This window comes from Euprymna scolopes, chromosome 3, assembly GCF_053919585.1.
Source record: "Euprymna scolopes isolate OS-2025 chromosome 3, ASM5391958v1, whole genome shotgun sequence".
Classification (NCBI taxonomy): domain Eukaryota; kingdom Metazoa; phylum Mollusca; class Cephalopoda; order Sepiida; family Sepiolidae; genus Euprymna; species Euprymna scolopes.
Window position 1 is genome coordinate 107,149,576 of NC_136484.1, and position 23,967 is coordinate 107,173,542.

At 34.7% G+C, this 23,967-nt stretch overlaps 1 protein-coding gene across 4 annotated transcripts in view; it reads right to left on the reverse strand.

Annotated features, from left to right (window-relative positions):
- The window catches only part of LOC145257956 (tripartite motif-containing protein 2-like), a 443,500-nt gene that overhangs the window by 285,746 nt on the left and 133,787 nt on the right, over window positions 1–23,967 (reverse strand). For 3 of the 4 annotated variants that reach the window (XM_080115701.1, XM_080115702.1, XM_080115713.1), the window contains exon 2: window positions 20,932–21,011. In XM_080115701.1, the coding sequence (XP_079971827.1) occupies window positions 20,932–20,961 (30 nt within the window). In that variant the 5' untranslated portion in view covers window positions 20,962–21,011. Of the gene's footprint in view, window positions 1–20,931; window positions 21,012–21,324; window positions 21,728–23,967 lie in introns of those variants that run through there. The other variant, XM_080115703.1, reaches the window with a different exon arrangement.

Genomic DNA, 23,967 nt, shown 5'->3' on the forward strand with positions numbered 1-23,967 from the left:
TTTTTTTTTTTTGTATGATTTTAAGAGATTTTTAGGGGTCACATGGACACAACCTTCCAATTTGAAAATTCGAATATATCAGATTTGCATTGAATTTTATTCATAGTCTTTAAACGCTTCTAGCTGATGGCATCCAAATGTTTTGGGTTTTTTTTGTTTTTGTTTTTTTTTTGTTTTTTTACTTTTGAAATCACGACTCTAGAATAATATATACGAAATCTGGACAAATTAAAATATCAAATTTAAGCGTATTTTATGACTAGACAAAGCCGAGCGCCCCTCCCACTAGTATATATATATATATATATATATATATATATATATATATATATAAAGCATTATGTCTGTCTGTCTGTCTCCATATTTTCAAACACTATCTCTGCCGAAACTAAAAGTCGAAGAACAACGCTGGGCCTCAAATGATTGGATTTTTTGTTGGATCGTTCTTTTATGGGGCCTTAGCTGGTAAAAATAGCTTTTAAGGAATCAAAAAATGGTCAAAATTAAAAACTCGTTATACATTTTGTACATTTATCCTAGTTTATTTTTAATCAGTCAATATTCATGTCACGTTGGTACAGTGGTAACGTCATCATCTTTGAATGCTACAGTTTCGATTCTAGCTGATGGTACCCAAATACTTTTTTTTTACTTTTGAAATAATGACTGTATAATAATATATACGAAATTTGGACAAATTAAAATATCATATTTAAGCGTACTTTACGACCCCCCCCCCATTCACTAGTTTTATATATTTTTATTAACTAGTAATTATAGAGACGGTACAAGTAAATAAGAATGTAAATATATAAAAATAATACGAATAATAAGGAAAAGGGGTGATAAATAGTATAATTGATTAAACCAAACACTATATAAAAACAGTAGTTTGTAAATAGGCACATAAATTTGTGAAGAAAGGGACGGAGGACACAGATAAGAAATATTTTTTAAATGACATGAATTGGTTAGCATAAATTAATCTGGAGGAAGAAAAAACTAGATCCAGTATTAAAAATAATGTTGTGAATGTGTTTTAAGGGAGGTGACGTTTGATCAACAGTGCTGGGGAGCCATGATTTAATGTACTGTTTTGTTTTTAAATCCCCAAAACAGTGTTTCCTGGTAAACAACTGATAATCCCTTTAAGAAGATTGGTACTATTGTTTGTTCATGTGAGTAAAACTATTCAGCGATGCGGAAGATTAATTGACTTACTGACAAAAATATGTTCCACTGAAAGAAATTTTTTTTTCTATTTACAGTTTTAAAGGTTTTAAAGAAACCTCCAAGACTATATATATATATATATATATATATATATATATATATATATATATATATGTGTACTAGCAGTTCAGCCCGGCTTTGCTCGGGCCCTATGCACTGTTCATAACTTTATGCATATATGTATATATATATATTAAAAGGTTTGACTCATGTTCAGGTAACTTACATCCAAAATTTCAAGTGCTAAGACCTCAAATTGGCGGAGGAGTTTAGTAGAGTCTGCAAAGATAAATTCTTTCAATGTTGACTTCTTGGCAGCCAAATTTCCCCTCAAAAACTGATTTAAAAACCTACTGCATGTCTGAATACCCTTTATGTAAAATTTCAAATGTTTAGACCCAAAATTGGATGAATAGTTTGCTAGAGACTGCAAAGGTTAAATCTTTTGAACTTTACCCCTTGTCAGCCAGATTTTCGGCCAAAAACGGATTAAAAAGCTTGCCCTATGTCTGAATACATTTGAACTTTGATCCCTTGACAGTCAAATATCTGGCCGAACACAGATTAAAAAGATTTTCCCAAATCTCAATACCCCTTATGTCAAATCTCGATTCTGTAGACTGAAAATTGACAGAGCAGTTTAGTAGGGAAATGTACAAACACACATACAGAGACAATTCTCATATATATATATATATATATATATATATATATATATATATATATATATATATATATAAAAGTGAAAGTGTCTGTCTGTCTGTCTGCCTGCCTGTCTGTGTACATTTCCCTACGCAATAACTCTGTCAATTTTTAGTCCACAGACTCGAAATTTGATATACAGGATACTGAGATTTGGGAAAATTTATGTGATTGGTTTTCGACCCAAAACAATACATTTTAAGGGGTCATAATAGGGGTAAAGTTTTAAAAAATTGATCGCTTTTTTTTTTTTTTTTTTTCTTTTTGCTCAACATACACCTCCAAATACCCGGCCAAAGCCGGGCACCCATGCTAGTATATCTATAAAAGTGAAAGTGTCTGTCTGTCTGTCTGTCTGTCTGTCTGTCTGTGTATCTGTGTGTGTACATTTCCTTACAAAATAACTCTGTTAATTTTTAGTCTACAGACTCGAAATTTTTTATATACAGGGTACTGAGATTTGGGAAAATCGATGGAATCGATTTTCGGCCAGAAATTTGGTGATTAAGGGGTCAAAGTTCAACGATTTGACCTTTGAGAACTCTACCAAACTCCTCCGACAATTTTCAGTCTAAATACTTGAAATTTTAGATATAAGTTCCTTGGACATGGATATAACTTAATAACTTGATGTGATCTCAAAACAATAAATTTTAAGGGGTCATATTAGGGGTCAAAGTTAAAAAAATTTACCGTTTTTTTTTGTTTTGTTTTTTTACTCAGCATACACCTGCAAATACCCGGGCAACGCCCGGCACTCATGCTAGTATATAAATATATTCTTGTCTTGGCTAAAGTAATGAATTTATGAAGTATATAAATATATTCGTTTCTTGGCTTAAATAATGAATTTTTTTTTCACATTTAATAAGTAAAAATGTCTTATGGTATGGAAAACGTAAAAGCATGTAAAATTATAAATATGACAATAAAACCTTTAGATTAACTGGAATTTTCAACTTTATTACATATATATCTGTGTGTGTGTGTGTGTGTGTGTGTGTGTGTGTGTGTGTGTGTGTGTGTGTGTGTGTGTGTGTGTGTGTGTTCGTGTTCAAGAGAGAAAGAGGGAAGAGAAAAAAGTTTCCCCATATGACCGCAGATTATACAATAAGGAGATAACCATTTCCTGGGGTAAGGAAGCGTACAATGAAGAAAAAAAAAATGGTGGAAACCGTAAAAGAGTGAAGAATATAACAGATGTGATCAATACTTCATGTTCTTGGTGAATCATTTCGAAAAAAAAAAAAATAGAAGATTCTTGTTATCGGAAGCAAAATGAAAAATGAGGTTTCATTGAGTTTTGGTGAAGAGGGAAAGAGGTATCTGTAAAAAGTGACAGGAGGGAATGCTATGAATAAATAAATAAATGTACATAACATTCCTCCCTCCCCCTCCCTTTCTCTCTCTCTCTCTCTCTCTCTCTCTCTCTATTCGGACCATTTACTAAATTATTGTTATACGTTGAGCATTAGAGTTGTTATCTCAACTTTTGTGTATAAAAAAATCAATAAAATACAATAGTTAAAGTACAAGTTATATATATATATATATATATATATATATATATATATATATATATATAAGTGAAAGTGTCTGTCTCTGTGTGTGTCTGTGTATGTACATTTCCCTACGCAATAACTCTGTCAATTTTAAGTCTACAGACTCGAAATTTGATACACAAGGTACTGAGATTTGGGGAAATCGATGTGATTGGCTTTCGGCCAGAAATTTGGCGATTAAGGGATCAAAGTTCAACGATTTGACCTTTGAGAACTCTACCAAACTCCTCCGACAAGTTTTGGTCTACACATTTGAAATTTTATATATAGGTTCATTGGGCATGGATCTAGCTTAATAATTTGATTTCAGCCCAACACAATACATTTTAAGGGGTCATAATACGGGTCAAAGTTTAAAAAAATTGACTGCTTTTTTTTTTTTTGCTCAACATACACCTCCAAATACCCGGGCAACGCCGGGCACCCATGCTAGTATATCTATAAAAGTGAAAGTGTTTATGTGTGTCTATATGTATGTATGGGTGTGTACATTTCCCTACGCAATAACTCTGTCAATTTTAAGTCTACAGACTCGAAATTTGATATACAAGGCACTGAGATTTGGAAAAATCGATATGATCGATTTTCGGCCAGAAATTTGGCGATTAAGTGGTCAAAGTTCAACAATTTGACTTTTGAGAACTCTACCAAACTCCTCCGACAATTTTTGATCTAAACACTTGAAATTTTAGATATAGGTTCATTGGGCATGGATCTAACTTAATAATTTGATTTGAGCCCAAAACAATACATTTTAAGGGGTCATAATAGGGGTCAAATTTTAAAAATTGACCGCTTTTGTTTTGGTTTTTGCTCAACATATACCTCCAAACACCCGGGTAACGCCGGGCTGAAATGCTAGTATATCTATAAAAGTGAATGTGTCTGTGTGTCTGTGTGTCTGTGTGTGTGTGTACATTTCCCTATGCAATAACTCTATCAATTTTAAGTCTGCAGATTCGAAATTTGATATACAGGGTACTGAGATTTGGGAAAATCGTTTTAATCCGTTTTCGGACAGAAATGTGGCTGTTAAGTGGTAAGTACTCAACGATTTGACCTTTGAGAACTCCACCAAACTCCTCCGACAATTTTTGGTCTAAACACTTGAAAATTTAGATATAGGTTCTTGGACATGGATCTAACTTAATAACTTGATTTGAGCCCAAAACAATAAATGTTCAAGGGTCACATTAGGGGTCAAATTAAAAAATAATTGCCGGGTTTTTTTTTTGCTCAAGCACCCGGGCAACGCCGCGCACCCATGCTAGTATATATATATATATATATATATATATATATATATATATATATATATATATATATATATATATATATATAAAACCTCTGCAATTTGCCAGATTATAAAGAAAAATTCAATAAAACACCATAATGTTTATTTTAAAATTTTACAGAAGGTCAGAAAAATATCCGCACCATCGGTTACAAATCCGATATAAGAGGACCAGTTTCTAATCAAAAAATATCGAATTCTCCGCTAGCCTCCGCTAGAAGATAGAATGAAAAAGAGAGAGAAAAACGGCAACATGAGGGAGTGCATAGGAATTTTGAAAGAAAAAGAATGTGAACAAAAGAGAGGGATAAAGAGAAAATGTCGGTCATAAAATAAAGTGAGAGAGACATAGTCATAAGTTGAGAGAGACATGAAGTCATAAGTTGAGAGAGACATAGTCATTAACTGGGAGAGACATAAATCATCAATTGAGAGAGACGTAAAGTCATGAATTGAGAGTGTATAGTCATCAGTTGAGAGAGGCATAATGTCATAAATTGAGAGAGACATAAAGTCATAAATTGAGAGAGACATAAAGTCATAAATTGAGAGAGAGATATGTCATAAATTGAGAGAGACATAAAGTCATGTATTGAGAGAGATATAAAATCATAAATTGAGAGAGACATAAAGTCACAAATTGAGAGAGACATAAAGTCATAAATTGAGAGAGACATAATGTCATAAATTGAGAGAGACATAAAGTCATAAATTGAGAGAGACATAATGTCATATATTGAGAGAGACATAATGTCATAAATTGAGAGAGACATAATGTCATAAATTGAGAGAGACATAAAGTCACAAATTGAGAGAGACATAAAGTCATAAATTGAGAGAGACATAAAGTCACAAATTGAGAGAGACATAATGTCATAAAGTGAGACAGACAAGCATGATGCACAAAATGTGGAAGAAACCAAATAAGAATGTGTGTGCGATAATGACACAGTCTGCTCGTAGCCATCAATCCTGCTTTGAAAGAGTTTAAAACAGACTTCGTAATCTAGTATAGCAATGCCATTTTCTCTTCTCTGCAGCCTCTTTCCCATAGAAGAAACATTGCGAGCCTGTTCCTGCTCTATCGCTACTTTCATGACAAGTGTTCGACTGAGCTCTATGGTTTCCCCTCGCCAATCTTTCACAAAAAACACTCGACTAGCCAAAATCACTATCAATAAATTCCCCCACTCTCTATTGGTGCCTAAACCTGAGCATGGATTCCATCAACAAACCTTATTTCCTAGAACTGCTCACCTGGTACTCTGTTTCACTGATCTGCTTTCCAGCTAACACCAATATTGTTATCTTCGAGTCCAACATAAACAAGTTCTTATTGAACCGTCCTCATAAATAATCTAATTTACCAAATTTCCATCACAAACGATAACTATGCTAATGTCCCAATGACTACAATACACACATTAACCCTTATCCTCGAATGGCCTCCGGGCCTTGATATGTGGTAACCGCTTTGTAAAGAAAAAGAAAAAAATCTATATACACATTTTATAAAAAAAGAGGAATAAAAATATTCTTCTAATTATACCATATGCTATAATATTCAAAGCCATCTGTCAATGCGATTATATTTCTTCTGCAAATAAAATACCTGAGATTATGAATTGGAAAGACCAAATCACAATAATTGATATTTTTTTATACACATTTGGTCTTAATTTGTAAAAAACCTGTCTTTAAAATCTGCTGAGAAGAATACACTGTTGTCAGAAATCCTATTCTATGGTAACATCTTAACTGCAAGCGCTTTGCTAAATCCTTTCTTTTTTCTTTTTGTACCTACCAGCAGTTCCGCCTGCTTTGCTCGGGCCCTATGTACTGTTCATAACTTTGTGTGCATATGTATGTATTAAAAAGTGTGAATATGTACGGTAATGCCTTTCTATATGGCTTTCTTAACTACTATAGAGAAAAGTTGATAGAGACTGCAGACGTCAAATTTTTTAAAACTGTGACCCCAATTTTGACCCTTTAACATTAATTGTTTTGGGCTCAAATCAAATTAAAAAGTTTGATCCATATCCAAGTTACCTAGATCTAAAATTTCAAGTTTTTAGACCTAAAATTGGCAGAGGAATTTGGTAGAGTTTTTAAAGATCAAATCGTTGAACTTTGACCTCTTGACAGCCAAATTTCTGGCTGAAAACTGATTTAAAAGGTTTTCCCAAATCTCAATACCCCTTATAGCAAGTCTCGAGTTTGTAGTCCGAAAACTACAGAGTAGTTTGGTAGGGAATGTACACACACACACACACACACACACACACACACACACACACACACAGATACAATTTCACTTTTATAGATATATAGATAGATTATAATTCACGAATATTGACATCTCAAAAGATCGGAACAATTAAAAGTTAGAATTTATAAAACAACCCGCAAGCAGATGAAAGCTGCAATAAAACAAATATTTTATGGTTAATCTACATCATTTTAACCTTAAATTAAAAAATGTGAACCACAAATCAGAAAACTCAAGTTCAAAATAAAAAGACTCAACATCAAGTTAAAATGGTTCAACATTAAATTTAAAAGGGTTAACACAAATTAAAAAGGAATATATTTAGTAAGGATCAACTTAAAATTAAAAAAGGGCTCAACTTAAATTTTTAAATACCTAAATTCAAATTAAATAGGCAAATCTTCAAACAAGAGTCTAAATTTAAATGATGAATCTAAGGTTAAAATGGTCAACTTCAAATTAAAACGGTTTAACATCAAATTAAAAAGATTCAACTTTAAATTAAAAAAAGACTTAACTACTCACTTAAAGAGACTCAACTAAAAATTTAAAAATTCAGCTTTAAATTTGAAAAGCTCAACATCAAATTAAATAGACTCAACCTCAAACTAAAACCTCAGGTTGAAATTAAAATGGATCGACCTAAAATTAAAATGGTTCGACATTAAATTAAAAATATGTAACTTCAAATTTAAACAAATTAAAAATAGGTTCAACTCTAAAATTAAAAAAAAGCTAAATCTCAAATTAAACAGGCTCATTCAAATTAATATGGATCAACTTCAAATTAGAAAATAAAATCTCAACTTCTAATTAAAAACAAATAAATTTCAAAGTAGAAGATTTTGTGCCTGTGGAAATAATCAAATTTTAATTTTAATTACCTCACCCTAAACAAATTAGCAATCATTCTAAGATACCACTAAGCCGTTTGGCATTAATTACAAACGTTTTTTAATGCTCCTTAAGATTTGTAATGTGATTGTTTGTAATTACCATGTTAGTATTTGAATTATGAATGAGTTATTCAGAATTATACATGACTAGCGGGGGGTGCCCGGCGTTGCTCTGGTGTTTAGCTGGTATAGTAAGGACCCCCGGAGATGCACGAATGTGTGTAGGTGGTGTAGTAAAGAAGCCCCCCCCCCCGCAAAAAAAAAGTGGTAGTAGCGGAGCGGGGAGGATCAAAACAACAGTAGGCAGAGGTGTTAAAAAAAAGTGGTAGTAGGCAGGCAGACTCGAACCCGTAACCCAAAGGAGAAAAAAAAAAGGTTAAAAAAACGTGACGTCTTAGCCGATGTCCCCATGGTTCGACTGGAAGTCAAGAGCGATTAAATTAAGTGAAGTCAATCCAACAGTGATGATGACTTGCTAAAATGTCGATGAAAAAACATCGATCCCTCCTTGTACAAAACGGCCGAGTTTAGGGTGAAGGAATTAATGTTTTGGGCCAAATTTTCGATATTTATCGCCTGAGACGTCGAGTTTCAAAATGATACTGGTCTCGTTAGGATCTGCCATGTCTGTCGAAAGTTTTAGCGAAACATACATACATACATACATACATACATACATACATGCATGCATGCATACATTGAAACAGACAGGTGAGATTTATATTATAGATTAACAACGAATACTTGCAGTGATATTAACTGAGTCAGTTAATATCGAAGGATCAAAGAGTTTTGAATCAGGAAAACATGAGTTTGCAAAGCTAGTTAATTAGTCTTTTCTGTTTTGTTTATGAATTTCTGAGACAATTGCGAATTAAGATGTCCATGGCTAATGAAAAGAGAGCATGCTATCCCGTGATTTAAATAAAGGGTTTCATTCGAAATTCTGTACAAGATCCCCAAGTTCGACAGAAAGATTGCTGAATTCAACAAAATATACCTGAAGAAAGTCAAACCTAATCTTCACCGGTGGCGGTTACATCTAAAGATAATACAGCATGTAACTCTAACTCTTACTAAATAAACTATCAGGTTTCTGCACAAACAACTTTTGTTTTTATTAACTACTAGCAGGGATTCGACGTTGCCCGGAATTGAATAAGGGTAAACGAATGTTTCGCACCATACTTTTATTGTCATCGAAATCGACGAAATTGCCCATTTTTCATCAAATCAAGTGATTGCCTGCTTTAGTTAGGGACCCACTGCGGTGCACCAGGAGTAAGCTCCACAGGCCTCACCACAGTGACTTAGTCCATAATATAATGTAGTCCACATTGCACTGTAGAGAACCTACTGTTGATTTTATAAAATTTATTTCTATATAATGACTTGAATTAAAGTTTAAAATGCAAAAGTCAAGTATCATCGTTTAATTGTGTTCTAAACAGAAACATTTATTTCACACATGCCCCTGTCATATGAAAGAACCTAATGTTGATTTTATATGCCAGGAGCTTCTGATTGTGCAGCAATAAAATTTCTAAAATGCACTTGTGATGTTAGACTGTATAAGGGTGTTAATTTTGATTAAAATCGAGCTGTTCTTTCTTTAATCGAACTTTTTTAGATTATTGATTTTCGATACTTATTGGAGGCGTTCCGATACAAAACTTATCTAAGAACACTGTTAGAGACATAAAGTACATTTGTGTGAAATTTCAAAAAAATCGGCCCAAGTGTTTTGGAGCTCATGGGGAACAAACACACACACAACGTGTCTTTTATATATAAGTAGAGATTTTGTTTTCCTTTCGGAAAGTGTCATTTTTTTTGTAGCAACACTCTCGTATACTTAAAACTGTTGTTAACAGTTAATATATTTTCAGTGATTTTATGTGTTAAAATGTTATTGATTGCTTAAAATTTGAAAATAAAGTGGACCAGAATTAAAAGAAGGATGGCACCGTGTGATGAATAACATTCTTAGACAATAAGAGAAACTAATAACTGAAATATGAAAAATAGAGAAAACAATAATCTCTGTCTCTACGATTATATAAAAGGAACTTTGTCTGTGAGTTCGTTCCCTATGGACTCAAAAACGGCTAGGTCGATTTTATGAAATTTCGAACGAAGGTACTGTAACAGTCGAAACTTGCTACAAAGCAGGCAGAGGCAAAATCTCACGGCTCAAGATTTAAATCAACCGTCATCCTGGCTTGTCCAATCACAAGCCAGCTCTCAATCACGTGACTGAGTACATAAATGGCGAAATCGGCAACTCTTTCTCCTCTTTCTCCCTGACTTTCGCTGGTGACAGACATTCGCCTGCGCCTTTGGCCCAAGCTAATGTGAGTACAACAAGCCACAAACTTTCTTTATCATGCTACAGAACTGGTCTCGTTGATACACCGACACAGATAAACACACTAAAGACTTTGCTCTTTCTTTCTCCTTTAACCGGCCTTCTTTGTTCCTACGACTACTGGCTACAATAAGTGTATAAAGAACTGTTCTCTCCTTCAACAAGCCGGCATAATATTAAATCTATCTTTATACACAAGAACACTTCCAGCTACTAACTCGTTTCTCTCTTGTACACACTACTAACGAAGATGACAAATAAAGTTGCTTTTGAATATAGAATGAAACTCCATTTCGTTTGTACTTTATTCTATAGTACTTTCCTGGCAGTGTTCTTAGTTAGGTTTTGTGTCAGGATGTCTTCGATAATATCGATAATTGAAATAATCTGATGAAAGAAGAAACAAGTAATTTGGATCAAAATTAACATCTTACACAGCCTAACATAACAAGTGTATTTGAGAAGTTTTACTATAGTGTCAGGATGTAGGCGAGTCAAATATGCAGTCAAGTGAAACAAACAACACATGAATGTCAAATTAATTAACGTTAATGGAGTTCTTAACTGCTCTCCTTTTTTTTATTTCGGCCAAAGAGCTTAATGTCAGTCAGGAAAGAAAAATGTGTAAACATTTTCTGTCCAAACAAATTAACTTTTAAAATCATGTTAAAGTGGATGTGTTGTTTTCTGCACTTGACGAGAGGAGATAAATTTTGTAAAAGATTAAAATGGAACTTGGCAGAGTGAATACCACCATCACCACCATGGCTCAAGAGTATTTTTAAATCAGTCAATTTCTATCCAAAATCACATCTCACTCAAGTCCGACCATAATTTGAGATTATCTTAGATAATGCAGAGTAACCCTTCGTCCAAAAAAATATTTTCACTCATAGAATCGTTTATAATTATAAAACTCTGTGGACCTCGTTTGCTTGAATCTTGTTTCTGTGTGTGCACGTGCATATTTGAGGTACCTGTTGCAATATTTTGGAGTTGTAATGGGGGTATGATCCCACACAGTCGGACGATTCTATTTATAAACGGTGCTGCTAAGAACTGGCGAATCAAATTAATTCACGTTCTGCTACCAACCAATCAGAAACCAGAATTGCTTCATAAATATTAAACCTTTTCTGGAGCAATTTCACATGTTCTTTCCCGGGTTTCGACACGGTAAGAATATTTTGTTCTGTGGAACTGTCAACTACAAACAAGTCACCTCCCAGGACTTGTGTGTAACAGCGAACCATCTGAAACTCAAAATGGCTTACACTTCTAGAGTACCTAAGATAAGTTTCGAGACATTTTTGTTGCTTCAATCTTGTCTCTGTATGTGCGTGTGCATAATAAGTTTCCAGACTTTTTTCATATGGGCACTTGCATAGATAGCACACGCATTAAACTCTAGTCTCTTTTGAAGTAATCTCCTCCAGCTGCAATGCATTTGTTGTATTGTTCCAACAACTTCCGTGTGACCATGTCAATGACCCTCTTCACAGTTTCTTTCATCTCCTCAATTGTTTTATAACGACAGCCTCTACGGTTTTTCTTGAGCTTGGGATATAATCAAAAGTCACAAGATACAAGATCTGGGCTATAAGGAGGGTGAAGAACTGTCTTGATGCCCATCATGGTCAAATAGTCTGTGACAAGGATAAAGTAACCTTGGGACAAACTTTGCACAAATCTTCCACATCTTCAGCTCCTCGCGAATAATTGTGTTTACAGTTCCCACACTGACATCAAACTGTGCACTTATTGTCTCTATAGACACACGACGGTCCTTATCCATGAAATTCTTTATTTGGCCAATCAATTCTGTTGTTCAGACTTCCTTACTCCTTCCACACGTCTCATCATCCCTCACAGACTTCCTAACTTCGTTGAATCTCTTATGGCATTAAAAACTGATGCTTGATTCATGCAAGGTGCGTGTGTGCAGACGAATGGATATTTTAATTATTATAAAACTCTGTAAATCCTACGCACAAACATATATATATATATATACTCGGAGCCAAATTGAATATTGAAATGCTTATATCTTTGTTTCTATGGGACGAAACTAACTACATGAAAATTTGAAGGCTTTTTGAAGACTATAATACTATTCTATGATTAAAATTTTATGACAGTGACAATTGGTAAAAAAGAACCTATATTTTCAAACTAATACAATATGCCCAAATTTGTCTACATTTGTATATATAGTGTCCTGGCAGACTAGCTTCAGTTTTGCTGTTTTAGAAGGAACTTTGCATGGGAATTTTTGGTACTCCTGCAGTATTTTACCCACCGATTTCACGATCTTAGCCGAGCGTTTACGAACGCTTTCGGCGTTAACGCCGACGAAAGCCGAGAATTCGGAGCTACGGTGCAAGAAGAACGCTAAAAGTATGTGAATAGCAACAACATTACAAGGAAAAGATATTACACACACACAACAAAATGGATAAAATTAATACAAAAAATTTGGATAAAATAAATCAAACACTTACCGTAAGATTTTTTAAAGTAAAATAAATTTATTTTGTTGAATATTTTTTTTTTTTTTTGGTTCATTTTGTTTTCCGATAGCTTTTTTTTGGGGGGGGGGGTAAGCAACACTGCAACAGTAATAAACACTTCAATGCATTTTTTTGTTTGTTTGTTTTTAACAAAACGTTATTAAACAGTAACAACAATGTTTTTTTTGTTTTTGTTTTTTTCAGTAATGTTTGTAGAGGGGGGGGGAACAACAATTACTGTTTATCTTTAGTTCCGGCTGGGAGATTTTCTACTGACTGTAGAGGCAAAGTAGGGAGCAAAGGGTTTTCAGAGGATGTGGAAAGAAGCTCCTTCCCAAACCGGGTAGCCTTCCGCGATTTGATTTATTATGGAGACAAAAGGGTTGTGTCCAAATTTTTGTCTCCACATAAATTCGCATAAATATGTTTCCAACAGCTCCCGGTTTTTTTTTTTTTTTATCGCTAAATTAAATAGCTGAAATAAAAGGCTGTGTATTTTTACTTTGAAACAATAAAATAACTGAAATGAAACGCTATGTGTGTAATTTCAATGAAAATTATTCGTCTGCTGCGCGTTCGTTTGAAGCGCCCTGATTGGCTGATAGAGTATCGTACCGCTCGCCATGTTCCGGCGTTTTCCGACGGATGTCGATCAACGCTCGGCTAAGATCGTGAAATCGGTGGGTAAAATACTGCAGGAGTACCGAATCTTTTTTTTTTTTTTGCTTGGTTGTCTCCCCTGTGGCCTTGCTAGGCCACGAGAGAGAGAGAGAGAGAGAGAGAGAGAGAGAGAGAGAGAGAGAGAGAGAGAGAGAGAGAGAGAACATTTATCTGTTTCTCTTTAATGAGAGAACGGGGAGGGGCTAGACAACATACAATTAGAGAGAGTGGAATTGATAAATAGAAAATCAGTAAGAGATGAGTTATCTGATGAGATATTTGCAAATTATGGCTAATTAGAACAGATGAAATAGAATTTTTTTTTCTTCAAACATAATTCAATCCGAAAACGGATAAATAATTTAGTATATATACTGTGTGATTAGATTTGATTAACTCAACTTCCGTCGTCGTCATCATCATCATCATCATCGTTAGCATTATTATTATTATTATTAGTAGTAGTAGTAGTAGTAGTAGTAGTAGTAGGAGGAGGAGGAGGAGGAGGAGGAGGAGGAGGAGGAGGAGGATAAAAAGTCACGCACAGAATCGAACCTTTAAGAGACCATCTGCCTTATATTAGTAGCATTCATCTTTTTTCTAACGAATGACCTTCGTGCAAAACTGCAGGCATCGATCCGATCACTATTTATATAAAAGCCGAGCCGAGTAGGCTGTTAGTTGTGGGCTGCGGATTATCTCGCCATAAACGAATCTATCAATATTCACCCAAGCAACACAAAGTGTTTGAAAACAGTAAGATATGTTGTATTATTTATTAATACAATCACAACAGATTCTGTCCAAGTCAACAATGAGACAGGATGGCGATTTGTACAGCAGTTCGATTTGTGAAAGATGTTGTACTTGGACTTTTTTGCTGCTTTTTACTCATGAATAATCGATTAGCAAGGTCAAAGCCACTCGAGGATAAGGATTAATGAGGTGGAATGATTGTCAGCTAAGAAACGAAGAACCTTATGATTAATGGAAAGGACCAAGTTTGATTAGTTGTGGTGACAGTTCATAATAGGAAACTGTTGATATTGGATTTGAAGATGAACATGTTGTTATCAGCAGGGAAGCAGTCTCGTGCTAATGTGTTTCAAAGATTGTATTTTGCGTACATGTAACATTAAATTGAAATCAGCACAAACCTTTTATTTGTATAGACTGAGTTGTTCCTGTAAAAACTGTATACCATTTTCATCTTTTCTTTCTGAGACACAGAGCACTTTGAAGGAACGTTTATTATGCAATACAAGACCCCTTTGTGCATCTAAGGAATAAATATTCTACTGAGCATAACTTATTTATATTTATTTAAATCTATAGTTTTTAAGTTTAAATTTTAAAGGTACTTAAAAGAGCTTACAAATTTCAATTTTTAACTTTTCAGTGAACACACGCCTTAAAGCACCTGGCCCTCGCCCTTCGGGGCCTGGGCAACAAGTGTCAAGCAAAGACCAGCAAGACCTTGGTCAATGTAGGGGCAACCCTTCATACCAATTGTCACTATCCAGCTCCCCTACTCCCCGGGGAGCTGGTCCCCATTTCCCCTTCACTCCTCACTTTAAAAATCGGCCTTGTGCCTAATTTGCTCGGTGGGGGAGCAAATAAATACACTTAAAGCTGACTGGAGAGTTCCAACAGAACAGAACTGCGTGCGCCAACAACACCTAGCATAATCTTGATTCAACAACATGAAGGACGGACACATTTTTTTATTTGCGAGAAAAAAAAGAAAAAAAAAAGAAACGCTTTCATTCTCTGAAGAAAGATGGTTTCATCGGAATTTAGTATGAAATATTTCAAATTGAAAAAATAAATAAAATGTTTGCATCTTAACGTGTTTTCCAAAACAGTTTGTTTATTCAAAGTTTTTTTCTACATTTTATATTCAATCTTCTTCTATATTTTTTTTTTTACACAGGCATCACCACATTATCAAGGCCAAGAGGCCACTCAAGGATAAGGGTTAAAGAGTGTACAGTAGAAATTGGACAATATAGTAACCAATTCGGTAAATTTGTTAAAGTATATAGAACAGCTCATCAAGAACTTGTTTACGTTAGACTTGAAGACAACCATATTGTAGTCAGCCGGAAAGCAGGCGTGTAGTTCTAAGAAAGAAGCTTTGTTCATGGAATCTACGTTTAGGTTTAGGCACATATAAAGAGTGGGGGGAATTATTGATAGTGTTTTCAGCTAGACAAGTGTTTCTTGTGAAAGTTTGGCGAGGGGGGACCATAGATTGAAGCTCAGTCGAACACTTTCCATACAAATAACGATACATCAGAAACAAACTCGCAACATCTCTTCTGTGAGATAGAGGTTGCAGGGAAGAGAAAAAGGACATCTCCTACGAGGCTACGAAGTCTATTTTGAACTCTATCAAGGCAGGACAAGTCCTTTCTAGCAGCTCCTGCCCAGATGTGGCAACAGTATTCCATCTTTGGACGTACCTGGTTCTTATTTCCATCTTTTTGAAGAATGCGACAGCTTCAAAGATTTTTATGCAGTCTTTTGGATCATTGTTGTACTCTTCAAAATTTTTCACGCTGTACTGGTTGCACAGTATAGAGCAGATAAGGTAGTGTTGCATCGCATGGTCACCCTCTTCACATTCACAGGTGCTTGGGTCAGTTCTGTACTTTTATCTAGTCATAGCAACTTTTGATTGCCCTATTCCCATTTTCAGGTGGTCGAATATCTTCCACTGGATCTAAAGCCAGAAAGAAGTGTCTCAGAGGAGCAGATTCTCATATCAGTAGGAAGAGAGGCCATTTTCTAGCCCTCTGGACCACAGCTGCAGTATGATCTCTTCCTGAGAAGTTGCGAGGAGCTTGGGATGACTGAGGAAGTTTCTCTTTGACTTCAGTTGTTGGGCTGTTGGTTCTGGCCCATCAAGGGGATGACATTCATCACTGATAGCCTTTTTCTTTGTAACAACGACATTTATTTTCTCATCGTTATGGCCGTGACCTCACCAACGTGATTTCGAACATTCTCAACGCCTCTCACGTGATCTCGAACGTTATCTCCGTCTCTAACATGAACTCTTTTTAAAGTCTTTATTTTCCTCTACCAGTGACGTTATTTCACTTGCATTTAGCCGTCCTCATTACGTTACAAACCTTTTCTTCATGAGGTTAGGCACAAGGTCAGGTGTGGGTTTGATAAAAGTGTTTATGTGGAACGAGCTGGATTCGAACTTGGTACACCCAGGTTTTCAGTCCGTGTCATTAACCCCTTAGCCACCGTCACCATCAAAATATCAAAATCATGCAATCTACACCTCAGTCAACACAATACAACATGATACAAAAGCAAGGAAAACAATTCTACTGATTGGTTTCAAAAGAATGTGTAGTTAGAGAGTTTGGAACACTAACCCTATTAAATGAGAGGCACCTGATGTAGATATTGTTTAATTGTAGATATCACGCCTGAGAGTATCCTGTACCTCTACAAGGCCACCATTCGCCCATGCATGGAGTATTTTTGCCACATCCGGGCTGGTGCATCTACCACTACTCTCTCCCTCTTAGATAAAGTCCAAAAAAGAGTTGTCAATCTAATCAGTCCCACTTTATCAACTAAGCTCCAGCCCCTGTCCCATCACCACAATCTTGCATCGCTGTGTCTGTTTTACAAATATTTTAATGGAATGTGTTCTGATGAACTCGTTTCACTTTTACCCCCCCCTCCGACATATCCGCTTAGCAATAAGATCTCACCCCTTAACTGTTGATGTCCCTAAATGCCAGAAAGCTTTCTATTCTAATAGTTTGTTCGCTCGAACAGCTAGACTTTGGAATTCCCTTCCTGCTGCCTGCTTCCCTGGCTGTACTGATATGCAGAAGTTTAAATGTAACATAAACAAATATCTTGTTAATCTTTACCCCAAATAGTAGCACCTTACATACAAGTGACGATATGCTTTGAATTAAAAAAAAAAAATTTTTTTAAATAGATAGAGTAATGTCGATTTATCTCAGTCATTTTTTTTCCACAATTCCAAAGACATGTAAGAAAAATAAAAAATATAAGTAAATGTATAGAAACTTCTGGAACATAATCTCTGAAAGTCACATATTTTCACATCAACAAAATCCGGCCATGCCCAATAATAGGTCAAGCTACTTATGTACATATATACACTCTCAAACAACAGCAGTTGACTGGCTTAAGTTATCTAATCCTGCGCCTACTGCTTATTTTCTTGTAAATCAGCACAAAATAAATATTATCTTTGGATTATTAGCCCGCAATACTTTTCAGTTATATGCCAGCATCCTCTTCGATCAGCACTCAACTGTACCGGATATGATCGATGAATTACAATTCAATCAAATAAATCAGCACGAGATGTCTTAATTATTAAATTAAATAATCAGATAAAAACAACTTAATATTTTTAAGTAACATTCTATCTGGTTGTGCAGTGAGTTTTTTACCTGGTGGTGAAGAGGTTTTTGTTTCCGATCAAAGCGAAGTCGGTGTTACTGGATGAACTGGTGTGATGTTGAATAAAATTACAATGTTGAACAGGGTTACATTTCTGAGTGTCAGTGCTCCAGAAAAATTCGGAAATTGTAAGCAAGCCAAGAATTTAGAAGCATAATGGTAAAACACGCTCATAGAACTGAAATTTCTCATATTTATGTGACATTAAGTGACAATCACTTTGATGTGTAATGTTACATATACACACACACACACACACACACATGTATATATATACATATATATATATATATATATATATATATATATATCTTCCACCAGACTATCCATTCATGTGTAATCACCTTTTTCTTCGCCATATTCCCTCTGCTTCACTTTTTTTGTTTTCAAGTAAGATCTTTGACTTACTTGTTGTTTCATAAAATACTTTTGCATGCAAAATCCGATCCCGCTTTTTGCTAATTCCTACCCTCTGATGAGAAGGAAAGTACTTCTTCGAAACAGATTAAGGACTATCCATTTATCTAGTGTTTCCTTTTCAGAGTAAATATGTTTTTAACTCATTTAAAAATGTTTTTTAACATATTTTATTAACTGTTTGCTCATATAATAAGCTCTATTTCCTATTTGGTTTTATCTGGCTGAGATAATTTTGTAAATATTAATTCTTTAATATTTATAATATACTTTAATTTTACCATCTTGGATCATTTTGGTAAATTTAATTGTAATTTTTATTTTATATATATATATATATATATATATATATATATATATATATATATATATAGTAGAACCCTGAGATACGGTGACCTCAGGATACGTTTTTTCAGGTTATGATGTGGAATGTTTTTCCGGCCCCTGATTACGGTATTTGCCCCATTTGTTATTTATAATGTTATTTGATTATATACATTTGTATTATATACTGTACTGTATTTTGTTAGTAATTTGTAATGCCGTATCCCGGGGTTCCTATATATATATATATATATATATATATATATATATATATATATATATATATGAAGAGCGTGCAATAAGTAATGCCCCTGACCCACTTCCCATAGCAGTAGAGCAACGAAACTTGGCACAGTTATTAGTCTTTTTCTACATAGGAACCATCCAGAGTTATGCATTTCTCCCATCGTTTGATGCAGCTCTGGAGACCGTTTTTGTAGAACATCCCAGGTTGGTCCTCCAACCATGACGTGACTTCAGAAACCAAGGCTGCATCATCTGGGAAACGGTTTCCTTTCAAAAACAACTTCATGGGTGGGAAGAGGTGAAAGTAAGAGGGTGCAAGGTCAGAAGAGTAGGGAGGATGGGGAAAGATTTCATAACCACCCGCCCGTGCTTCTGATCTGGCGACATGCGAGTTGTGGACCGGAGCGTTGTCCTGCAGGAGGAAGGTACATTTGCTGATCTTGTCCTGTCTCTTGATTTGGATAGTTTCCCTTAATTTCATCAAAAGTGAAGCACAATAGGCTCCTGTAATTGTGATATCCTGTGCCAGGAAATCTGTCATCACTACTCCGTCCTGGTCCCAGAAGACTGTGAACATGACCTTGCCTTCTTTGGAGGTGGTGAGTCCAAGTGCTTCCACTGCATTGACTGGGCTTTGGTCTCTGGATCATAGTGATGGACCCAGGTTTCATCCTGTGTAATCAGTCTTTTGAAAAACTTTGACTCATCTTCTTGGCACATCTCCAAATTCATCCTCTAGCACTTGATGAGTTCTCGCTTCTGGAATGGTGTGAGCAACCTGGGAATTCATCTGGCAGACACCTTATGCATATGCAAATGGTCATGAATGATAGTTTCCACAGACTCTGTACTAATCTTGACATCTTGGGTTATTTGGCAAATAGTAATGCGCCGATTTCCCAAAATGGCAGCCTCAACTTGACGGACAGATGCCTCATCAATGGCAGAAGGGGGGGGCGATCAGGTCTGGGAGCTTTTCCACAGACTTCCGGCTATGTTTGAATTCACGATGTCAGCGTTTTACAAGGTCATATGATGGGACATTATCACCATAAGTTTCTTTCATTTCATCAAAAGTCTCCTGTGGTGTGCGTCCTTTCAAATACAAAAACCGGATTACTGCTCGACATTCAACAGGCTCCATTTCACACCTGACTCAGTTCAAACACCTGTAAAACAAAAACCACAATTAGTTCAGAGCTGTAATTTGCCACATAACCTGTAGATATATAAATCATCATTGCACATGATGATTGCCATGAATAATAAGGATGTGCCCAAGGTGATAAAAACAAAGTTTTCTGCCATGGTTATGGGCTTTGGTGTGATTTCAAGTGAGGGCCACATCATGCCACCTCACATCTTGAAAGTTAACACCAAAGTGTACCTGGATGTGTTGAAGAGTGTGGTGATCTCTTGGTACAATCAGGTGGCTGCTGGCCAGGTATGGCAGCAGGACTCGGTGCCTGCCCACAAGTCCAAAGAGATCCAGCCTTGGCTTCAGAAGATGTGCTATGACTTTGTACCCTTCTCTCACTTGCCCATTCCTCCCCCGACTTGAACCGCTGGACTACTTCGTTTGGTCATGCGTCAAGAACATCACCAACATGACCTCTCACAACACCAAAGCCAGCCTGGTCGCTGCCATCCGCCGAATATTCGCCGAGCTTCCACCAGATCTTGTGGAAAAGGCATGCTCCCAGTTCCGAACCTGTGTTGAGGCAGTGATTGAGGCTGAAGGCAGCTACATTGAATAGATGTCAGCTCTACTATATAATCAAGTTACTTGAATTGACTTTTTTTTTCAATAAAAGTTTTAAAATAAAGCTGTAGTGTTGTTCTCTTTACGGATGACAAATTTATCGTTCCACCTTGTATAAAAAATACTGACCCAATGGGTCACGAGTAGGCTAGTAATTTATAAATATCAAAACGTATAGATTACAATAATGAAATAACAAAAGAAAAAATACGAACCGGACTTTTCTTGTTTTCTTGGTCCTTCATCACCAGATTAGAACCATTTATAAGAATGGAAAGAATCAGTATTTCATAAACTGCAATCGAAGAAAAGAGGCAGACAAAAGATAATGAGAAAACTGTCATTTTATCTGAGTAAATTCAGTAAATAAATAAAAAATAAAAATAATAAATATGTTGTTTTTTTTAAGATAGTATGAAAACTGAAAAATAAAAATTTAAAAATATGCATATGTTCTTCTGCTCTATTTGCAGTGAAATTCAAAAATTGAAATATTTAATTTCAAGATAGAAAATTAATTATTAATGAAAACATTTTTCAAAGACAATTAGCGAAAGTAAAGTTTTGCTAAATCGTCCAAAGATTTTCAGATTTTAGAAAATATTTACCTCCCTTTTATTACAATTAGAACTCTCCGGTTTCTTTTTTTTTTTTTTTTTTTTTTTTTTGGCATAAGAAGCACAAGAACGGTTATTTATAAAATGCTCATCAAAGGATGAACCATAGGTATTATTCAAAACGTTAGATCGTAAATAATTTACATGTTGAATTTTTTGTTGGGATGTGCTGTTTGACCCAGATGTCTAATCTTTGCAACGTCTATCTGACATAGTGTAAATAATAAAAATAAAATGTGGTCTTTATAAAGTCATAAAAAGATTAAATTAGGTTTTTATGTAGCCATAAAAAAATATATTCTTTCACTTTTTGTTTAATGGTTGAACAGTTTTGTTATGTCAAAGTTTCTTTTCTTTTCTTAATATACTAGGTAAACAAAAAACGTTCTGTCCGTTTTTTGATTAACCGTTGAATGAAGTTGAAATATATATGAAATGCGTGTAGCAATTGTTTTCCAATTCGAACAACCGGAAGTAGACGTTATAAAAAAAAAAAAAAAAAACGTATTTTTTACGACCTGTCCCAGCTTAGTATAAACACACCCCCCCCCGCAACCACCCGATCTTAAGAAGGGCTTTCCGAATAAATACCCCCCTAACCTCCCCATGTTAAAAACGGCTTTCGAGGGGTATTCCGAAAGTTGTTCTTAACATGGGGAGGTTGGAGTGTTTACAATACATTGGGGCACATTGTAAAAATTTACCAAAAAGCACCCACACTATGCCCGACCATCAGTCATAAGCAGGACAGCTGTAAGAAAGATGGAAGTTCAGACTGTTTGCTTTCTTGCCACCATACCGCATCCTTATTCAATCAGTGCTTACCAATGATGAAAAGTGTTTTTTTTATGAAACTCCTAAGCATTCCAGACATTAGTTGTCTTCTTAGGATGCTGTTCCTAACACTGCAAGACCGCCTATGCACCCATGAAAGATTATGCATTGCGTATGATAGAAAGGTTGTCAAATGGTTAACCGCTTACTTAACTGCTACCAATCGACCAAACGGTCACTGAATATCTATACACGTTGCAATTCAAACATATGCAGTAGGTATTGCACCAGAAGAAACCAGCACTTGTGAATCACAAAGATGTGCTTTTCCTCCATGACAACACCAGGCTGTATCTGATGCAAGTGGTTAGGTATACCTGACAGCAACTTGAGTGGAATACTTTGTGCCATCCACCTTATTCACCTGATTTTGTGTCATCCGATTACCACCTAATCATCGATTACCTAATCATTTTCATGAGAAATCCTTCACCAATGAAGCAGACTTGTGCCAAACCCTTACAGACACTTTAGCTTCCGAAACCCTGAGTTCTACTGCAAGGGGACTGAACAGCTGAAGGCACGTTGGCAGAAGATGTTGGATGCCAATGACAGTTATTTCGAAAACTAAATATAAGTTATACATACTTTGAAGCGTTTTCTTTTTTTTCCTTTAAAAATGGATAAAAAATCTTTTGGTTGCCTTGTACAAGTAACTTTATTTATCCATGTAAAAACGAAGAAGCTAGCATGCTTTTTTTAAAGGAGGCAAGAATTAAACCAAAAGTCTTTAAAAAAAATATCCGAAAACATTCTTATAAAAAATCAACTTTAAATATCCACATGTCTGTGGGTTCATTGCTGTGTTAGTATTACTGCGTTTGTTGTAAAAAATATCTACTAAAAACTATATTCTTAGCAATAACTTGAAGCAGAGCTTATAACTATGCTTAAACTACAGAACAACTAAAAGTAATGGTGACTTCAACCAATCTTGTTATTATTATGAAAATTTTTATAAAAATAGACTTATTTAATGGCATAATACAAGGTTATTTAATTTATCTAATGGCATAATGCAAGGTTATTTAAATTTATTTAATGACATAATACAAGGTTATTTAAATTCATTTAATGGCATAATACAAGGTTATTTAAATTTATTTAATGGCATAATACAAGGTTATTTAAATTTATTTAATAGCATAATGCAAGGTTATTTAAATTTATTTAATGGCATAATGTAAGATTATTTAAATGTATTTAATAGCATAATGCAAGGTTATTTAAATTTATTTAATGGCATAATGCAAGATTATTTAAATTTCTTTAATGACATAATACAAGGTTATTTAACTTTTTTAATAGCATAATGCAAGGTTATTTAAATTTATTTAATGGCATAATATAATTTTTTTATTTATATGATTGCATAATGCAAGGTTATTTAAATTTATTTAATAGCATAATGCAAGGTTATTTAAATTTATTTAATGACATAATACAAGGTTATTTAAATTTATTTAATAGCATAATGCAGGGTTATTTAAATGTATTTAATGGCATAATGTAAGATTATTTAAATTTATTAATTAGCATAATACAAGGTTATTTAAATTTATTTAATGGCATAATATAAGGTTTTTGAAATGTATATAATTGCATAATACAAGGTTATTTAACTTTATTTAACGATATAATAAAAGTTTATGAAAATTTATTTAATGGCATAATGTAAGTTTTTTAAAAATTTAATTGCATAATACAAGGTTTTTAAATTTATTTAATTGCATAATACAAGGTTATTTAAATTTATTTAATGGCATAATACAAGGTTATTTAACTTTTTTTAATAGCATA